The following is a 20,303-nucleotide window of genomic DNA, read 5'->3' as shown; positions in this document are numbered from 1 at the left end:
TTGATAGATATGTGTGTTTTCTTATAACTTCAAAAGTGAGATTTTCAGGATATTTAAAAAAGGTAATATTGTCATCATATGGCTATCACTCTTTCTTCAGAATGGTCATTTGTCCAAGCTCATCAGTAGTACTCAGGACTGCAACTATCAGTTTGACAACAGGAGAAAGCATATGACCACTGCTGTGTGCACAGAAAAGCACATCTTCCTGCCCTTCTCACATGAGTAAGTCACCGGCAAACATTTATGTGTATGTGCGGTGTGCAAATGTGCGTGTGTGTGCTAGGGACACACTCACTCACTCATGATTTCTCACCCAAACCCATTCTCGTTTCCCGAGATAAATAATGGCATGATCAATCAACACTCAGTGTGTGTGTGTGTGTGTGTGTGTGTGTGTGTGTGTGTGTGTGTGTGTGTGTGTGTGTGTGTGTGTGTGTGTGTGTGCTGTTGTAGCCTACTGTGGGCCTATTACGCAAAGTCGCCATTATTTCAAAGCGCTACGTGTGACGGGTTCTTCTACCATGCCATTGCAAACATCAAGTAGGCCTACATTCTACATCAGATCAGCACTAAAAAAAGATGGCCATAGCCTACCCTCCCCAAGAATCCACCAACATATCACAACTGGTGAGAGAATATGCAGAGAATGAGAAGGGCATATTAGCCTAGATGCAGAAATACAAACTATGCACGTGCAACATATCAACTCTCTGGCTTCATTCATACATTAGTCCAGTCATCATAATGCTAGCAGCTTACCCATATTTACTCAAAATGAAGTCCCCAATAGAAAACATCCCTTACACTCTAAGAAAAGAGTGTTCCTCAAGGGTTCTTTGAAAAGGGTGAGGGTTCTGTGTGGAACTATAATGACTCAAAGAACCCTTTGAGCCCTTCAATGGTTCTTTGCGGTTCACAGTGGTGGTTTGCTCACAGTTCTTTTTGTGCAACAGTGAGTGAGTGTCATTCCAGTTTTTCTAATCTGTTGTGCTATGCCATTACATGTTAAATGTGATTATGTCCAGTGATGGTGTCTTGTGAAAGACTCATATATGGCCTTGCGTCAATTGAGAACTGATGTCTACATCAGTGGTTCTCAAACCTCTCCTCAGGGACCCCCAGCCATTCCAGAGCTAGCACACCTGATTCAACTTGTCAATTAACACAACAATAAAAACTATGGAATTTTAACCATACTTTAACCATGTAATTTGAGGGCTGAGGGAATAGGGTGTATATTTTAAGTGTTTGGACCGCAGCCATAGACTGTTCTCTCTGCTACCGCACTTAACACTTATTTTTCTTAAAACTGCATTGATGGTTAAGGGCCTGTAAGTAAGCATTTCACTGTAAGGTTTACACCTGTTGTATTCGGCGCATGTGACAAATAACATTTGATTTGATAAAGAACAATTGAAAAGGGTTCTGTACAGCAGCAAAAATGGATGTAACGATAGCAGAACTCTTTTTGGTGATATATATAACCTTTTTTTAATAGTTATTTATAGGGAATAGGTTCTCTATAGCACCATCACGGTTACATTTAGAACTGTATGAGCATGGTTCTTTATAGAAGCTTCAAAAAGGGTTCAATATAGCACCAAAAAGGATATGCTATCTTTACAAGCCAAATAACCCTTATTTGGCACTATATAGAAAAATGTATTTTTAGTGTGACAGCTACTTGCATGGTTTCTGTAAATATAATTGCTTACTAAGTGTGCAGGCTACACGCGACCTCTCGTGTCTCGTGTCTCTCGACCGACCTCTCCGGCCGGGATGTCCTTGTCCAATCACGCTCTAGCGACTCCTTTCCTTGTGGCGGGCCGGACACATGCACGCTGACTTCAAATGCTAGTTGTACGGCGTTTCCTCCAACACATTGGTGCGGCTGGCTTCCAGGTTAAGTGAGCAGTATGTCAAGAAGCAGTGCGGCTTGGCAGGGTCATGTTTCATGGACACATGGCTCTCGACCTTCGCCTCTCCCGATTCCATAGGGGAGTTGCAGCAATGGGACTAGACTGTAATTACAAATTGGGGAGTAAAAGGGGTAAAAAGTTTTAAAAAACAAAAAAAACAACTAGGCTACATCAACGAAATAGTGTGGTGACTTTGAGAGAACTTTGAGTTGATTAAATTGCAACAAACAAATTCAACAAGAAAACGTTAAATTCCTGTGTATATTTCTCCATTTACAGTGGTATAATCATGTCAGTATGGCTGATATTATATGTTTTAAATGGCACTTCCGATTTGAACGGGAATACCTGAATCCCGATCATTTCTTGCAATTTTCTCTGGAAAATATTCAACCTTAGATTTTGCGTGTTACAAAAATATTTGAATTGATTTCAGTAAAGCCAATTTTTACCCATCTGCAGGAATAGTGGAATCTCATCTGTGGTGACACAGAGCCTGACCTTGGAAGACTCAGCAAAGATCAACAACAGAGTCTTTGGTAAGGAACATGAAGGCATGTACTTTACTATCAGGAAAAGTGTGAGTGTTGTGTTAGTTGCGATCTATGATGGCTCTTACTAAAAATATCCCCTTGTCATAAGAGCTGCATAGCATTGTGTTACAATTACATACTGATACCATGAAAGCTGATGTCAGTTTATTACATTCAATTCAGCTCATTTGGCTTGGGTCATAACCTTGTCGTTTGGCCATTATATGTCAACTAAAGTGTCAATTATTAAGCAGATAACATGAGTTGAAGGGAACTTCTTGAAGGGTTTTCCATACCTGTTCTTTTCTCCCTGTACGTTGACGTAGAGGTTGAAACCAGCCGCATTCAACCCCTTCGCATGGAGTACCCAGAAGACAAGGCTCCTACTCAGACCAAAGAAGCTGTGCTGAGCACGCTGCGAGACCTCAGCGGTCTGTCGGGCACTGACCAGGGCCAGAGGAGGCCAGGTCTCTTCCAGAAACTGGTCTCCGAGATCCGTGCTCTTAAGAACGAGACACTGAGCCCGGCTGTGGAAGAGATGTTGGTGGAGGGTGGTTTGCTGACCTGGCAGGCCCTGGCCCAGTGTGGAACACCGGAGTGCACCAGTGCCATCCTCCAAGTCATCAGGACGATGGACAGCACCGCTGTGGAGGGGGACGCCTTTGTGTACGCCCTTAGCCTCCAGTCGAGCCCTGATTCCCACCGGGTCAGAGATATGCTCAGTGTGGCCCAACACAGGCAGAGCAAAGCCATTATGTACGCACTGGCAAACACAGTCAGGAAGTAAGTGAAATTACACTCTTTACTATTTTTACTCTACCTCAAAATAACTGAAATCATCGATATCTCATCAATTGCCTTTTTTTGGGAGGGGGAAATATGGTTGAAGTTTATTTGACTGTAACCATAACAGCTTTGTAACTTTTTAGATTTTTTTATTCAATTAATTGTTGAAGTTAACCACCATAGGGCAATAATTACCATCACAACTAGGGTTGCAAAACTTTCAATAAATTCTCTGGTTTTCCCGAAATCCTGGTTGGAGAATTACAGATTTCCTGCATAATGCTTATACTCCTCCAACCGGGATTTCAAGACAACCATGGAATTTATTGAAAGTGCCCTGAATTTTGCAACCCTAATCACAACACAATTCAGCACTAGTGTTAACATATTCCCAACACTCATCTGCAGGTTCCACCCAGGACATCCCACCGCTGAGGTCAAAGATGTGAAAGAGTTCATGTATACCATGTTGGGAGACTGCTCAGGGAATGAGGATATGACTTTCCTGACACTAAGGGTATACAACCGCTTATATGCAATATTAAAAGTATTGTTTTAAGTATTGTGTTGTTGTATACCTAACATACAGATACAGCTAGTCAGTATTGCACCTTGCAACTTAATTTTTTCACAACCATATTCCAGGTTGTAGGTGTTATGGGTAAAGCAATGAAATCTACCGGTGATGTCGGTCTGGGCTTGAAGAAGTCCCTCATGAACTGTGTGCAGAAGGGGGCTTCTCTATCTGTCCAGAAGGCAGCAATTCAGGCCTTCAGACTCATGGACATCGACCAGGAGGTGATTCAATGCCCACCGCCATACCCACCACCATACCCACCACCTAAACCTACTCAATAAATTCTCAACGTTCTTCTTTGAGTTCTCTTCAGTTATATACTTTTATTACTTAGCCCACTGTTCATAATCTAATCAATAACAATCTGTAAGCTAAAAGGTTTGTGCTGTGAATGACAGGTCAGAGAAAGTCTCTTGGGGGTGTACCAGGATGCTGAGAACCCCGTCCAGAAACGTGTGGCAGCTTATCTGATGCTTATGAAGAGTCCTGACGATGCGCTCCTTAGCAAGGTGATCACCACGCTGAATGACGAGCAGGACCCACAGGTCAGGAGCTTTGTGGCCTCCCACCTTGACAACATCCGGCTCTCTGATGATCCCAAAACGCAGCAGTAAGTGACTGTTTTCTGTATGATATGTTCAGTCACTCCCTATTCGTTTATATACGTAGTTTACAAGGTTAACTTAATATGTGTGATCACAGTGGTAGAAGGTGTTGTTGTTTTCTGCATCTCCTACTGTATATGTTTTTGACACCTGTGTAAGAAAATCATCTTCATTTAGTTATATTTTTCATCTGTCTGTCCAGCTACAAAATCCTGGGCATGATTGTGTTCAATAGAATCACAGCAACAAAATAATACCCTTTATTTTCCCAATCCCCATAATCACTTGTGCAACACAAACAAGTTGTGGGTTCTGAAAAGCGCTCTTTCTCTTTTCCTCAAGAATAAGACAGTATATCGAGGAGGCATTGCAAGACCATCAGCATCCTGCTAACCCCTTCACCACAATGTCCCGCAGCTACAAAATGGACACTGCCATGGGCTCCATAAAGGGCAACATGATCTTTGATTCCACTGACTCCCTGCCAAAGGAAGTCCTGCTGGAGACCACCCTCAAAGCCTTTGGGTACAACAGTGACATGTTAGAGGTAATGTTTGAAAATACTTTAGAAACTTATTTGGTAAATATGATACAAAAAGTATATTTATCTAATAAATGAAACATTTTATTTAAATGCATATTATTTCAAAGAATAATTGCATCTCCATTGGTGTGATTACATTGATATCTTGTCTCCCCTTTATGTGTTTTTTAAGTTTTATAACGTATTCTCACTTATTTTTTTAAGGTTGGTATTGAAAGTAATGGATTTGAACCGAGACTTGAGGCCCTTTTTGGAGAGCAGGGTTTCTTCCCTGACTCGGTCTCCAAGGCCATGTACTGGGCGGGTCACAAGATGCCAGACTCGGTCCAGCAGGTGCTGGAGAACTGGATCCCCCCCTTGAGGAGTGAGAGAAGGAAAAGACAGGTAAAAGTGTTTGATTTTATGTATTGAAGTTCCAGGAATACTTTTTGGTTTGGCTTTTTAAGGACATGTTTAATCCTCCATACCTTACAGGCCCCACAGGACCTCATGAAAGACATTGGACAGAACTTCCAAAAGCTTGTCAGGGAACTTCGCTCTCAAGACTCCCCTGAGGCTATGGCATACCTAAGGATTCTTGAAAATGAAGTTGGATACATCAAGTCTAGTGAGATGGAACACATGGCCCAGAGCCTAGCCATGTACTCTGAGGTGTTCTTCAAGATCATGCCTCTTAAGGTAAATTATGGTTGACTGAACAGGTCATTCTGAAGGAAAAAGCACATACAATCCCATTGAAAAATTGTGCTATTGTTTTTGGTATGTGAACTAAGTGCAAACTAGATAACTCAACATAACAGGAAATTACAAACAGACCTAACCCACTGGACCCGTACAGTTGAATCAACATTGTTTCCACATCATTTCAATGAAAGTACACTGAACAAAAATATAAACGCAACATGTAAAGTGTTGATCCAATGATTCATGAGCTAAAATAAAGGATTGCAGAAATTTTCCATAAGCACAGAAAGCTTTTTTCTCTCAAATATTGTGCACACATTTGTTTACATCCCTGTTAGTGAGCATTTCTCCTTTGCCAAGATAATCCATCCACCTGACAGGTGTGGCATATCAAGAAGCTGATTAAACAGCGCAATCATTACACAGATATTGTGCTGTGGACAATAAAAAGCCACTCTAAAATGTTTCATTTAGTCACACAACATAATGCCATAGCTCTCTCAGAGCGTTCAATTGGCATGGTGACTGCAGGAATGTGCACCAGAGCTGTTGCCAGATAATTTAATGTTCATTTCTCTACCATAAGCCGCCTCCAACGTTGTTTTAGAGAATTTGGCAGTACGTCCAACCGGCCTCACAACTGCAGACCACGTGTAACCTCGCCAGCCCAGGACCTCCACATCGGGCTTCTTCACCTGTGGGATCGTTTCATACCAGCCACCAGGACAGCTGATGAAACTGTGGGTTTGCACAACCGAAGAATTTCTGCACAAACTCTCAGAAACCATTTCAGGGAAGCTCATCTGGGTGCTCGTCGTCCTCACGAGGGTGTTGACCTGACTGTAGTTCAGCTTCATAACCGACTTCAGTGCTCACTGAAGCAAATGCTCACCTTCGATGGCCACTGGCATGTTGGAATCCCGGGTTTGAACTGTACCAGGCAGATGGCAGACAGCGTGCATGGCGTCGTGTGGGCAAGCGGTTTGCTGATGTCAAAGTTGTGACCAGAGTGCCTCATGGTGGTGGTGGTGCAGGATTAAGCTACGGACAATGAACACAATTGCATTTTATCAATGGCAATTTGAATGCACAGAGATACCATGACGAGATCCTGAGGCCCATTGTCGTGCCATTCATCCGCCGCCATCACCTAATGTTTCAGCATGATAATGCACAGCCCCATGTCGCAAGGATCTGTACACAATTCCTGGATGCTGAAAACGTCCCAGTTCTTCCATGTACTCACCAGACATGACACCTATTGAGCATGTTTGATGTTTGGGATGCTCTGAATGGACGTGTACGACAACGTGTTCCAGTTCCCACCAATATCCAGCAACTTCGCACAGACATTGAAGAGGAGTGGGACAACATTCCACGGCCACAATCAACAGCCTGATCAACTCAATACAAAGGAGATGTCATGCTGCATGAGGCAAATGGTGGTCACACCAGATACTGACTGGTTTTCTGATCCACGTCCCAACTTTTTTTTTTAAAGGTATCTGTGACCAACAGATGCATATCTGTATTCTCAGTCATGGGAAATCCATAGATTAGGGCCTAATTAATTAATTTAAATTGACTGATTTCCATATATGAACTGTAACTCAGTAAAATCGTAGAAATTGTTGCATGTTGCATTTGTATTTTCATTCAGTGTACATAGAACCATCGTGGAATTGACGTGATTTCAATTATCTCCATACACTGATTGAGTTAAAGTGAATTTACCCACACCAAAAGCAGCGGCGGTCGGTGATGTTTAAGATGAGGGAGGACGATTCTTTTTGTTATGAGCATACCTTATTTCTATTACAGCATATTGGATGACTGTCATTCATATTCCATTCACCCAGCTCAATGTAACGTTGATAGGTTTAGGCTACTACATGATACTCTAATTTTCCCTATACCTATCATGAGGTTACTACGACTTAGCCTATGAATGAAAGTTTACAACTGCGTTCAAAATTAGAGTAATCAAGGTGACAGACTATGACACATTCAATACTGCCTTTCACACTCTTGCCTGCATCTAGATGATCTAGGGTGTAATCATTAGTCCAACAGTTGCAAACGAGAGTTTATATTGGATAAATTCAGGTATGTTTATCCCCGTTTCATTCCTTTGCCTTTTCAACAGAATCAACAGAATGAATATACTCTCGATCACACGCAAACACAACTCACTTTCATAGCAGCCACATAGAAACAGCATGATCATTTTGCTCATTTTACAATTCCTTCTCGCATCTACGCGTTCCCCTCCTCTCACCTTTTCCCTTCGCTTGTGGACTTCAGTGCACAACACATCAGCTGTCTGTGACCAGGCAAAAAACCTTTCCAAGCCAAACCTTCATATCATAACCGCTAACCGCTACACACAGCTTACATCATTGTCACCATATTAGCTAATGTCATAGCTAGTCAACATACCTACTAGAACTAACGCGTTAGTAAACCCTCTACAATCATGCAGTACAGTGTACAGTCAGCAAGCAGTTTAGCACTTACACCAGCAGGCCTCGATGGCAATGAATTAATAAATCCAAAATCTTACCTTGACTTGGAAGAGTTCCAGTGTTGGATAGCCATAGTCAGCTAGCTAACATAGCATCCCTCTCTGTTTGAGCCGGCTGTTTGAGTAGGCTAAACTAGCTAGATGCATTCGCTAGCTAAGTAAAAATGCAAGTGAAAAAAATACAACTAAATATAGATCTCTCTCTCTCTCTCTCTCGCTCGCTTCTCCTTAATTTTTAAAGAAATGAATTTGTTCAAAACTGTTCAACTATTGTCTTTCTTTCTCTTTGAGTCAACTACTCACCACATTGTATGCACTGCAGTGCTAGTTAGCTGTAGCTTATGCTTTCAGTAGTAGATTGAGTCTCTGATCCTTTGATTGGGTGGACAACATGTCAATTCATGCTGCACGAGCCCTGATAGGTTGGAGGACATCCTCGGAAAGTTGTCATAATACTGTGCAAGTCTATGGAAGGGGCTTAGAACCATGAGCCTCCTAGGTTTTGTGTACCCAGAGGAGGACGAAAACTAGCTGTCCTCCGGCTACACCATGGTACTACCCTACAGTAGGCTGTTGAGGCTACTGTAGACCTTCATTGCAAAACAGTGTGTTTTAATAAATTATATGGTGACGTGAATATGTTTAGTATAGTTTCATCTAAAAAGGATAATTTTTTTATGTTTCACTATTTAAATTTTTATGAAATTCACTGAGGAGAATGTTCCTCCCCTTCCTCTTTTGAGGAGCCTCCACTGACCCAAATTCCTTTTGTTTCAATGAACCTTATTCTCTTTATTTTTGCACAGGTCATGCAGTCTCTAATGTCGAGCACTGACAACAAGCTTTATGCCCACTATATCTTCCTGGATGAGAGCTTTTCTCTGCCCTCCGCATCTGGCTTACCCCTGAAATTCTCCTTGTCTGGTGTCTTTGCCTCTGGAGCCAAGGGAGGTCTGAGCTTCTCCCCTGGCATGGTACGCTACCTGCTCTTTTGTTTCTATTCAATTAAATGTATATGCGTTATGGAACACTTTGAATGTATTTCAACCCTATTTGAACAAATGATATGATTCATTTAGGATCCTAGGTTATTTTTAAGTGTGAATTATGCCTTTCTTACCTGTAGCAGCAGCTGTCTTTCATGCCATCTGTCGGTGTGGAGTTTATTACGCAAATGGGCATCCAAATTCCTGAGTTTGTGGTGGCTGGCATTGAGATGCACACCAACATGTACCATGAGAGTTCCCTGAACGCCAAAGTTACCATTAGCAGAAATGAGATCAAACTCTCCATCCCTGCACCCAAGGGAACCACTCAGCTATTCAGTGTCAGGTGGGAATTACTCCAACTTCTACTTAAAATACGTCTACTTAAAATAATTGTTTTTAAATATAAGTGGAACGTTAAGGGTAACTCACATACTGTTGTCAGTGTGAATCGCAGTATAGACTTAAGAATCCAGTTGTATCAAATGCCATCATCTTTTAACATATAAAAACTTTACATAAATCAGCCTCAACTTGAATCAGTTATATTAAGCATTACTATGTAAAAAGTAATATTAAAGATTTTGTCATTATTTTCCTGCATCTCTTCAAAATCCAGCAACAAGGTGATGTCAGTGTCCTCCACCCAGACTAAGATGGTGCCGTCGATAGGGAAGGGTATGACAGACTCCACTGAATGCCAGCCCCTGTTTACTGGTATGAATATCTGCACAACACTGCGTTACACCAATGCAAGCTCAACAGATGATGCTCCGTACTACCCCCTTACAGGGGAGAGCAGGTGAGAGTTGAGTCCATCGCCAGGATTTCCAAACACATTTGATTTCAACTGCATCATTTTATTGATTCAAAGGATAATCTTTAAGAGACACATGTCTATCAATTCATTAGGCTTGCTGTGGAGATCCAACCAACAGAGGAGGTAACAGAATACACTGCTGCCATTACTTCTGAAACTCTCAGAGAGGGTAAGGAGGGACGCCAGAAAGTGGACTCTCTGAAGCTAACCCTGAGGGCGTCAGGTATGTGTGTCCATTTTTTTTTTTTAAATAACAAATTAAGACAAATTATATAGCTACCCCAATAGAATGTACATAAAATGAATTGAGGCACATCTGTCCTCTTCATATTAGGTTCTGAGCCCACAGAGGCGACCGCAACACTGAAGTACAACCGGAACAAGAACACTCTGACCACTGAAGTCCATGTCCCTGATTATGACATTGAGGCAGGGATTAAGCTGGCAGTCACAGACAGCAATGTGAAAGGGAAGAAGATACGTGGCATCACCTTAGATGTGACCAACCACAATATTCCACAGTTGTCTCTAGTTGGTCGTGCCAGGTAAAAGAAAACCCAGAATTATATTTTTACCTTTTTGGCAAGGTTGGTAATACTGTAACTAACATAACTTTCTTTGAATGTTTATTAACTTAGACTTGAGTCTATGGAAAATGGAATGCTGCAAGTCCAGATGACCATCCCGGCCCTGAGTTCAGATGCCTCTGCTACTGCAACCCTGAAGAACACCGATGGTCTAGTCATGCAATTAGAGACAGCAGTCAATATTCCAGAGACTTCCTTTGTGCAAACAGTCATTGTGAGATATGGTAAGTGTCATACAGCTTTTTCTCTGTACTGTGTGACCTGACAAAGGCAATAGCTAAATGTAACTACAAACAGAAATGCTTCAAGTCTTACATGTGGTTTTCCCATACAGATGACAACAAGTTTGAGATGGAGATGAAGTCTGACCTGAACTCTGAGATCCCAAAACTCATCCCAAACACAGAAGATTACCAGAGGGAGCTACAAAAGCTAATTGATGACATGCTAGATCAGAAGGTGGCTAAGACTGATATGAAAGTGCGGCACATTGTTACCAAAGCCATTGAGGTATGAGTTATGTTTTTAAAATACAGTGATCTCCAAAGTAATGGGAATAATCACTTCTATATTAATAAGGATGCTACCATGATTACAGCTAGTCCCGAATGAATTGTGAATAATGATGAGTGAGAAAGTTACAGACACACAAATATCATACCCCAAGACATGCTCACCATTACCCCAAGACATGCTCACCATTACCCCAAGACATGCTCACCATTACCCCAAGGCATGCTCACCATTACCCCAAGGCATGCTCACCATTACCCCAAGACATGCTCACCATTACCCCAAGACATGTTCACCATTACCCCAAGACATGCTCACCATTACCCCAAGACATGCTCACCATTACCCCAAGACATGCTCACCATTACCCCAAGACATGCTAACCATTGCCCCAAGACATGCTAACCATTACTCCAAGACATGCTCACCATTACCTCAAGACATGCTCACCAGTACCCCAAGACATGCTAACCATTACCCCAAGACATGCTAACCATTACCCCAAGACATGCTCACCATTACCCCAAGACATGCTCACCATTACCCCAAGACATGCTAACCATTACCCCAAGACATGCTAACCATTACCCCAAGACATGCTCACCATTAAATTAACTGGGGAGGTTAGCATTTATTTTATTTTTGAGGAGGGGTATGATATTTGTGTGTCTGTAACTTTCTCACTTATTATTATTCATGATTCATTCAGGACTATTCGTAATCATGGTAGCATCAACATTCATGTAGAAGTGTTTAGAAATATATACAATTCTTATTTACAATAAAAGTCACTCCAAAATTACACAATACATTATTTACCCTTAATTTCTATTGGGCACAAAATAATCTGAAACACAACCAAAACAAATAGAAAATGGATCAAACAAGTTTCTAGAGTCTCACGCTTTCTATAATCATTGTGTGCTATGAATATGGGAACAAATATTAAAATGTTCACTACTTTAATACACATATAAGTACATTTGTCCCAATACTTTTGGTCCCCTAAAATGGGGGGACTATGTACAAAAAGTGCTGTAATTTCTAAACAGTTCACCCGATATGATTTCAAATACCCTCAAATTAAAGCTGACAGTCTGCACTTTAACCTCATTGTATCAAATCCAAAGTGCTGGAGTACAGAGCAAAACAACAAAATATTGTCACTGTTCCAATACTTTGAGCTGACTGTATCTTTTGATTAATGGCAACGACTGTCATTTTTTCAAATGTTCTACTCCCAATTGACTTGCCTAGTTAAATGAAGGTTAAATAAATACAAAATGTTAACAAATTGAAACACTTTTGTTTCCATTGATAACATTTCTCTACAACAATTCTCAATCTAAAAAGTACATCTCATTTTAGGCATGCAACATTTGGCTGGACAAAGTTGCTGGAAGAAACAAGAGGAGCCTTGCAGAACTCACTCTGCCCACCGTGCCCGAGAAACTGTTCCTTCAATCGTAAGTATCTGACAATTCACATATTAAGTGGGGTTAGGATTACAGTGCATTCGGAAAAGTATTCAGACCCCTTCCCTTTTTACACATTTTGTTATGTTACAGGCTAAAATGTATTAAATTGTTTTTTTCCCCCCCATCAATCTACACACAATACCACACAATGACAAAGCAAAAAACAGGTTTTAAGTATTCAGACCCTTTTCTCAGTACTTTGCTGAAGCACCTTTGTCAGCGACTACAGAATTGAGTCTTCTTGGGTATGACGCTACAAGCTTGGCACACCTGTATTTTGGGAGTTTCTCCCATTCTCCTATGCAGATTCTCTCAAGATCTGTCAGGTTGGGTGGGTAGCGTTGCTGCATAGATATTTTCAGATCTCTCCAGAGATGTTCGATCGGGTTCAAGTCTGTGCTCTGGCTGGGCCACTCAAGGACATTCAGAGACTTGTCCCGAAGCCACTCCTGTGCTGTCTTGGCTGTGTGCTTAGGGTCGTTGTCCTGTTGGAAGGTGAACCTTCACTTCAGTCTGAGGTCCTGAGCACCCTGGAGCAGGTTTTCATCAAGGATCTCTCTGTACTTTGCTCCATTCATCTTTGCCTCAATCCTGACTAGCCAAATCAAATCAAATGTATTTATAAAGCCCTTCTTACATCAGCTGATGTCACAAAGTGCTGTACAGAAACCCAGCCTAAAACCCCAAACAGCAAGCAATGCAGGTGTAGAAGCACGGTGGCTAGGAAAAGCTCCCTAGAAAGGCCAGAACCTAGGAAGAAACCTAGAGAGGATCCAGGCTATGAGGGGTGGCCAGTCCTCTTCTGGCTGTGCTGGGTGGAGATTATAACTGAACATGGCCAAGATGTTCAAATGTTCATAGATGACCAGCAGGGTCAAATAATAATAATCACAGTGGTTGTCGAGGGTGCAACAGGTCAGCACCTCAGGAGTAAATGTCAGTTGGCTTTTCGTAGCTGATCATTCAGAGTATCTCTACCGCTCCTGCTGTCTCTAGAGAGTTGAAACAGCAGGTCTGGGACAAGGTAGCACATCCGGTGAACAGGTCAGGGTTCCATAGCCGCAGACAGAACAGTTGAAACTGAAGCAGCAGCACGGCCAGGTGGACTGGGGACAGCAAGGAGTCATCAGGCCAGGTAGTCCTGAGGCATGGTCCTAGGACTCAGGTCCTCCGAGAGAAGGAGAGAAAGAAGGAAAGAAAGAAAGAAAGAAAGAAAGAAAGAAAGAAAGAAAGAAAGAAAGAAAGAAAAAGAGAGAAAGAGAGAGAGAATTAGAGAGAGCATACTTAAATTCACACAGGACACCGGATAAGACAGGAGAAATACTCCAGATATAACAGACTGACCCTAGCCCCCCGACACATAAACTACTGCAGCATAAATACTGGAGGCTGAGACAGGAGGGGTCAGGAGACACTGTGGCCCCATCCGACGATACCCCTGGACAGGGTCAAACAGGCACGAAATAACCCCACCCACTTTGCCAAGCACAGCCCCCACACCACTAGAGGGATATCTTCAACAACCAAATTACCATCCTGAGACAAGGCCGAGTATGGCCCACAAAGATCTCCGCCACGACACAACACAAGGGGGGGCGCCAACCCAGACAGGAAGATCACGTCAGTGACTCAACCCACTCAAGTGATGCACCCCTCCTAGGGCCTGATGGAAGAGCACCAGTAAGCCAATGACACAGCCCCTGTAATAGGGTTAGAAGCAGAGAATCCCAGTGGAGAGAGGGGAACTGGCCAGGCAGAGACAGCAAGGGAGTTTCGTTGCTCCAGTGCCTTTCCGTTCACCTTCACACTCCTGGGCCAGACTACACTCAATCATAGGACCTACTGAAGAGATGAGTCTTCAGTAAAGACTTAAAGGTTGAGACCGAGTCTGTGTCTCTCACATGGGTAGGCAGACCATTCCATAAAAATTGAGCTCTATAGGAGAAAGCCCTGCCTCCAGCTGTTTGCTTAGAAATTCTAGGGACAATTAGGAGGCCTGCGTCTTGTGACCGTAGCGTACGTGTAGGTATGTACGGCAGGACCAAATCGGAAAGATAGGTAGGAGCAATCCCATGTAATGCTTTGTAGGTTAGCAGTAAAACCTTGAAATCAGCCCTTACCTTTATTAATAGGAAGCCAGTGTAGAGAGGCTAGCACTGGAGTAATATGATCACATTTTTTGGTTCTAGTCAAGATTCTAATGTTAGGACTAACTGAAGTTTATTTAGTGCTTTACCCGGGTAGCCGGAAAGGAGAGCATTGCAGTAGTCTAACCTAGAAGTGACAAAAGCATGGATACATTTTTCTGCATCATTTTTGGACAGAAAGTTTCAGATTTTTGCAATGTTACGTAGATAGAAAAAAGCTGTCCTTGAAACAGTCTTGATATGTTTGTCAAAAGAGAGATCAGGGTCCAGAGTAAAGCCGAGGTCCTTCACAGTTTTATTTGAGACGACTGTACAACCATCAAGATTAATTGTCAGATTCAACAGAAGATCTCTTTGTTTCTTGGGACCTAGAACAAGCATCTCTGTTTTGTCCGAGTTTAAAAGTAGAACATTTGCAGCCATCCACTTCCTTATGTCTGAAACACAGGCTTCCAGGGAGGGCAATTTTGGGGCTTCGAAATGTACAGCTGTGTGTCATCCATATAGCAGTAAAAGTTATCATTATGTTTCCGAATGACATCACCAAGAGGTAAAATATATAGTGAAAACATTAGTGGTCCTAAAACGGAACCTTGAGGAACACTGAAATTTACAGTTGATTTGTCAGAGGACAAACCATCCACAGAGACAAACTGACATCTTTCCAACAGATAAGATCTAAACCAGGCCAGAACTTGTCCATGTAGACCAATTTGCGTTTCCAATCTCTCCAAAAGAATATGGTGATCGATGGTATCAAAAGCAGCACTAAGGTCTAGGAGCACGAGGACAGATGGAGAGCCTCGGTCTGATGCCATTAAAAGGTAATTTACCACCTTCACAAGTGCAGTCTCAGTGCTATGATGGGGTCTAAAACCAGACTGAAGCTTTTCATATGCATTGTTTGTCTTCAGGAAGGCAGTGAGTTACTGCACAACAGCTTTTCAAACATTTTTGAGAGGAATGGGAGATTCGATATAGGCTGATAGTTTTTTATATTTTCTGGGTCAAGGTTTGACTTTTTCAAGAGAGGCTTTATTACTGCTAGCCTCCCAGTCCCTGCCGCTGAAAAACATCCCCACAGCATGATGCTGCCACCACCATGGTTCACCGTAGGGATGGTGCCAGGTTTCATCAAGACGTGACGCTTGGCATTCAAGAGTTAAATCTTGGTTTCATCATCAGACCAGAGAATCTTGTTTCTCATGGTCTGAGAGTCTTTAGGTGCCTTTTGGCAACCTCCAAGCGGGCTGTTATGGGCCTTTTACTGAGGAGTGGATTCTGTCTGGCCACTCTACCATAAAGACCTGATTGGTGCAGTGTAGCACAGATGGTTGTCTTTCTGGATGGTTCTCCCATCTTCACAGAGGAACTCTAGAGCTCTGTTATAGTCACCATCGGGTTTTTGGTCACCTCCCTGGTGGCCAGCTCTAGGAAGAGTCTTGGTGGTTTCAAACTTCTTCCATTTAAGAATGATGGAGGCCACAGTGTCCTTGGGGACCTTCAATGTTGCAGAAATGTTTTGGTACACACCCCCAGATCTGTGCCTTGACCTCATTGCTTGGTTTTTGCTCTGACATGCACTGTCAACTGTGGGACCTTATATAGACAGGTGTGTGACTTTCCAAATCATGTCCAATCAATTGAATTTACCACAGGTGGACTCCAATCAAGTTGTAGAAACATCTCAAGGATGATCAATGGAAACAGGATGCACCTGAGCTCAACTTTGAGTCTCATAGCAAAGGATCTGAATACTTATGTAAATAAGGTATTTCTGTTTATAATTTTTTATACATTTGGGGTCTGAATACTTTCCGAAGGCACTGTATTTCCATGTCAATCCATTCCATTCACTTTAACCATATCTACATGTACATACTACCTCAATCAGCCTGACTAACCGGCATCTGTATGTAGCCTCGCTACTTTTATAGCCTCGCTACTGTATATAGCCTGTCTTTTTACTGTTGTTTTATTTCTTTACTTACCTATTGTTCACCTAACACCTTTTTTGCACTACTGGTTAGAGCCTGTAAGTAAGCATTTCACTGTAAGGTCCTGTTGTATTCGACTTACGTGACAAATAAACTTTGATTAGATTCAATTCAGGAGATAAAATGAAATGTAATAATGGCAAAGTGTAAGGGGAAATCAGGATAAATTCTTCGCTAATAACAATGAATTAATTTGTCACTTTCTTTTTTGTTTTTACAACAGTGACAGTTTATTCAGATACGAGTTCAACCAGAACAAAATGGCAATCTCCCTTGTTGTGCCTTTGGGAGGAAAATCCTCTGAGGAGTTAAACATTCCCGCTACCTTGTCCATTCCTGCCATTGATGTTCCTGAAATAGGTTGGATGGTTCCTGCCAATGAGATCCAAATCCCAACTTTCACCATACCTCGCTCTTTTGACTTCGTGCTGCCCTTGCTTGGCCTTGCTGAGGTGACCTCCAAAGTAAACAGCAACTTCTACAACTGGGAGGGATCCATCTCCGGGGGAAACAACACTGTTGATGTTCCCAGCTATATTGTTAATTTTAAAGTCACGGCTCAGTCGCCTATCAGCCCACTCGCCTACAGACTTGAAGGTAAACTTTGCTGATCTTTCCACGTTTCATTAGGGGTTCATAGTGAAGCTGTGTAACCTACTGTTATTCTTACATTGTGTTTTTCCTTGACATAGTCAAATAACTCAAGCATAGATTGGTAATTGTTTTTTTTTTGGGGGGGGGGGGGGGGGGGGCACACAGAAACTAGAGGCCATGAGCAACTTTGTTAAAAATTACTGAACTGATTGGCCTATTGAGAGATAAACATGGTAATGCTTTCACTGATTGCACATAAAGGAAGGTACAGTGGGGCAAAAAAGTATTTAGTCAGCCACCAATTGTGCAAGTTCTCCTACTTAAAAAGATGAGAGAGGCCTGTAATTTTTATCATAGGTACACTTCAACTATGACAGACAAAATGAGAAAGAAAAATCCAGAAAATCACATTGTAGGATTTTTAATGAATTTATTTGCAAATTATGGTGGAAAATAAGTATTTGGTCGCCTACAAACAAGCAAGATTTCTGGCTCTCACAGACCTGTAACTTCTTCTTTAAGAGGCTCCTCTGTCCTCCACTCATTACCTGTATTAATGGAACCTGTTTGAACTTGTTATCAGTATAAAAGACACCTGTCCACAACCTCAAACAGTCACACTCCAAACTCCACTATGGCCAAGATCAAAGAGCTGTCAAAGGACACCAGAAACAAAATTGTAGACCTGCACCAGGCTGGGAAGACTGAATCTGCAATAGGTAAGCAGCTTGGTTTGAAGAAATCAACTGTGGGAGCAATTATTAGGAAATGGAAGACATACAAGACCACTGATAATCTCCCTCGATCTGGGGCTCCACGCAAGATTTCACCCCGTGGGGTCAAAATGATCACAAGAACGGTGAGCAAAAATCCCAGAACCACACAAGGGGACCTAGTGAATGACCTGCAGAGAGCTGGGACCAAAGTAACAAAGCCTACCATCAGTAACACACTACGCCGCCAGGGACTCAAATCCTGCAGTGCCAGACGTGTCCCCCTGCTTAAGCCAGTACATGTCCAGGCCCGTCTGAAGTTTGCTAGAGAGCATTTGGATGATCCAGAAGAAGATTGGGAGAATGTCATATGAAACCAGATGAAACCAAAATATAACTTTTTGGTAAAAACTCAACTCGTCGTGTTTGGAGGACAAAGAATGCTGAGTTGCATCCAAAGAACACCATACCTACTGTGAAGCATGGGGGTGGAAACATCATGCTTTGGGGCTGTTATTCTGCAAAGGGACCAGGATGACTGATCCGTGTAAAGGAAAGAATGAATGGGGCCATGTATCGTGAGATTTTGAGTGAAAACCTCCTTCCATCAGCAAGGGCATTGACGATGAAACGTGGCTGGGTCTTTCAGCATGACAATGATCCCAAACACACCGCCCGGGCAACGAAGGAGTGGCTTCGTAAGAAGTATTTCAAGGTCCTGGAGTGGCCTAGCCAATCTCCAGATCTCAACCCCATAGAAAATCTTTGGAGGGAGTTGAAAGTCCGTGTTGCCCAGCAACAGCCTCAAAACATCACTGCTCTAGAGGAGATCTGCATGGAGGAATTGGCCAAAATACCTGCAACAGTGTGTGAAAACCTTGTGAAGACTTACAGAAAACGTTTGACCTCTGTTATTGCCAACAAAGGGTATGTAACAAAGTATTGAGATAAACTTTTGTTATTGACCAAATACTTATTTTCCACCATAATTTGCAAATAAATTCATTAAAAATCCTACAATGTGATTTTCTGGATTTCTTTTTCTCATTTTGTCTGTCATACATGTCTGTCATACAGGCCTCTCTCATCTTTTTAAGTGGGAGAACTTGCACAATTGGTGGCTGACTAAATACTTTTTTGCCCCGCTGTACGTGATAGAGTTTGCAGTTTGCTGTGTTATCCAACTGATCTTGTGTCCTTTCTGTCATCCTGTGAACCCCGTTCATTGCTGGTCGCTGCTATATTTTAATGTACAGTGCATTCGGAAAGGATTCAGACCCCGTGACTTTTCTCATATTTTGTTATGTTACAGCCTTATTCTAAAATGGATTAAATTGTTTATTTTCCCTCATCAATCTACACACAATACCCCATAATGACAAAGTGAAAACAGGTTTTTAGAAATTTTTGCAAATGTATTCAAAATTAAAACAGAAATACCTTATTTATATAAGTATTCAGACCAGTTGCACTCAAGGATATTCAGAGACTTGTCCCGAAGCCACGCCTGCGTTGTCTTGGCTGTGTGCTCTGGGTCGTTGTCCTGTTGGAAGGTGAACCGTCGCCCCAGTCTGTGGTCCTGAGCGCTCTGGAGCAGGTTGTCATCAGGGATCTCTTTGTATATTGCTACGTTCATCTTTCTCTCGATCCTGATTAGTTTCCCAGACCCTGCCGCTGAAAAACATCCCCACAGCATGATGCTGCCACCACCATGCTTCACCGTAGGGATGGTGCCGGGTTTCTTGCAGACGTGATGCTTGGTATTCAAGCCAGAATTAAATCTTGGTTTGATCAGACCAGAGAATCTTGTTTCTCATGATCTGAGAGTCCTTTAGGTGCCTTTTGGCAAACTCCAAGCGGACTGTCATGTGCCTTCACTGAGGAGTGGCTTCTGTCTGGCCACTCTATCATAAAGGCCTGATTGGTGGAGTACTGCAGAGATGGTTGTCTTTCTGGAAAGTTTTCCTATCTCCACAGAGGAACTCTGGAGCTCTGTCAAAGTTACCATTGGGTTTTTGGTCACCTCCCTGACCAAGGCCCTTCTCCCCCTATTGCTCAGTTTGGCTGGGTGGCCAGCTCTAGGAAGAGTCTTGGTGCTTCCAAACTTCTTCCATTTAACAATGATGGAGGCTGCTGTGTTCTTGGGGACCTTGAATGATGCAGAAATGTTTTGGTACCCTTCCCCAGATCTGTGCTTCCATACAATCCTGTCTCGGAGCTCTACGGACAATTTCTTCGACCTCATGGCTTGGTTTTTGCTCTGACATGCACTGTCAACTGTGGGACCTTATGT

The 20,303-nt window shown here is 42.4% G+C and overlaps 1 protein-coding gene across 2 annotated transcripts in view; it reads left to right on the top strand.

The window, feature by feature from the left end:
- LOC129813035 (apolipoprotein B-100-like) overlaps nucleotides 1-20,303 on the top strand; it is a 36,868-nt gene that overhangs the window by 5,044 nt on the left and 11,521 nt on the right. The window contains exons 7-24 of one of the 2 annotated variants that reach the window (XM_055865171.1): nucleotides 101-225; nucleotides 2,385-2,461; nucleotides 2,782-3,238; nucleotides 3,650-3,758; nucleotides 3,887-4,039; nucleotides 4,217-4,428; nucleotides 4,766-4,970; nucleotides 5,172-5,351; nucleotides 5,442-5,645; nucleotides 8,982-9,149; nucleotides 9,305-9,507; nucleotides 9,781-9,963; nucleotides 10,074-10,204; nucleotides 10,316-10,526; nucleotides 10,620-10,792; nucleotides 10,903-11,078; nucleotides 12,450-12,547; nucleotides 16,927-17,300. In XM_055865171.1, the coding sequence (XP_055721146.1) occupies nucleotides 101-225; nucleotides 2,385-2,461; nucleotides 2,782-3,238; nucleotides 3,650-3,758; nucleotides 3,887-4,039; nucleotides 4,217-4,428; nucleotides 4,766-4,970; nucleotides 5,172-5,351; nucleotides 5,442-5,645; nucleotides 8,982-9,149; nucleotides 9,305-9,507; nucleotides 9,781-9,963; nucleotides 10,074-10,204; nucleotides 10,316-10,526; nucleotides 10,620-10,792; nucleotides 10,903-11,078; nucleotides 12,450-12,547; nucleotides 16,927-17,300 (3,439 nt within the window). Of the gene's footprint in view, nucleotides 1-100; nucleotides 226-2,384; nucleotides 2,462-2,781; nucleotides 3,239-3,649; nucleotides 3,759-3,886; nucleotides 4,040-4,216; nucleotides 4,429-4,765; nucleotides 4,971-5,171; nucleotides 5,352-5,441; nucleotides 5,646-8,981; nucleotides 9,150-9,301; nucleotides 9,508-9,780; nucleotides 9,964-10,073; nucleotides 10,205-10,315; nucleotides 10,527-10,619; nucleotides 10,793-10,902; nucleotides 11,079-12,449; nucleotides 12,548-16,926; nucleotides 17,301-20,303 lie in introns of both variants that reach the window. The other variant, XM_055865170.1, reaches the window with a different exon arrangement.

This window comes from Salvelinus fontinalis, chromosome 16 (assembly GCF_029448725.1).
Source record: "Salvelinus fontinalis isolate EN_2023a chromosome 16, ASM2944872v1, whole genome shotgun sequence".
Lineage (NCBI taxonomy): Eukaryota > Metazoa > Chordata > Actinopteri > Salmoniformes > Salmonidae > Salvelinus > Salvelinus fontinalis.
The sequence above is the reverse complement of the archived record's forward strand: the minus strand, read 5'-3'. Positions and strand labels throughout refer to the sequence as shown.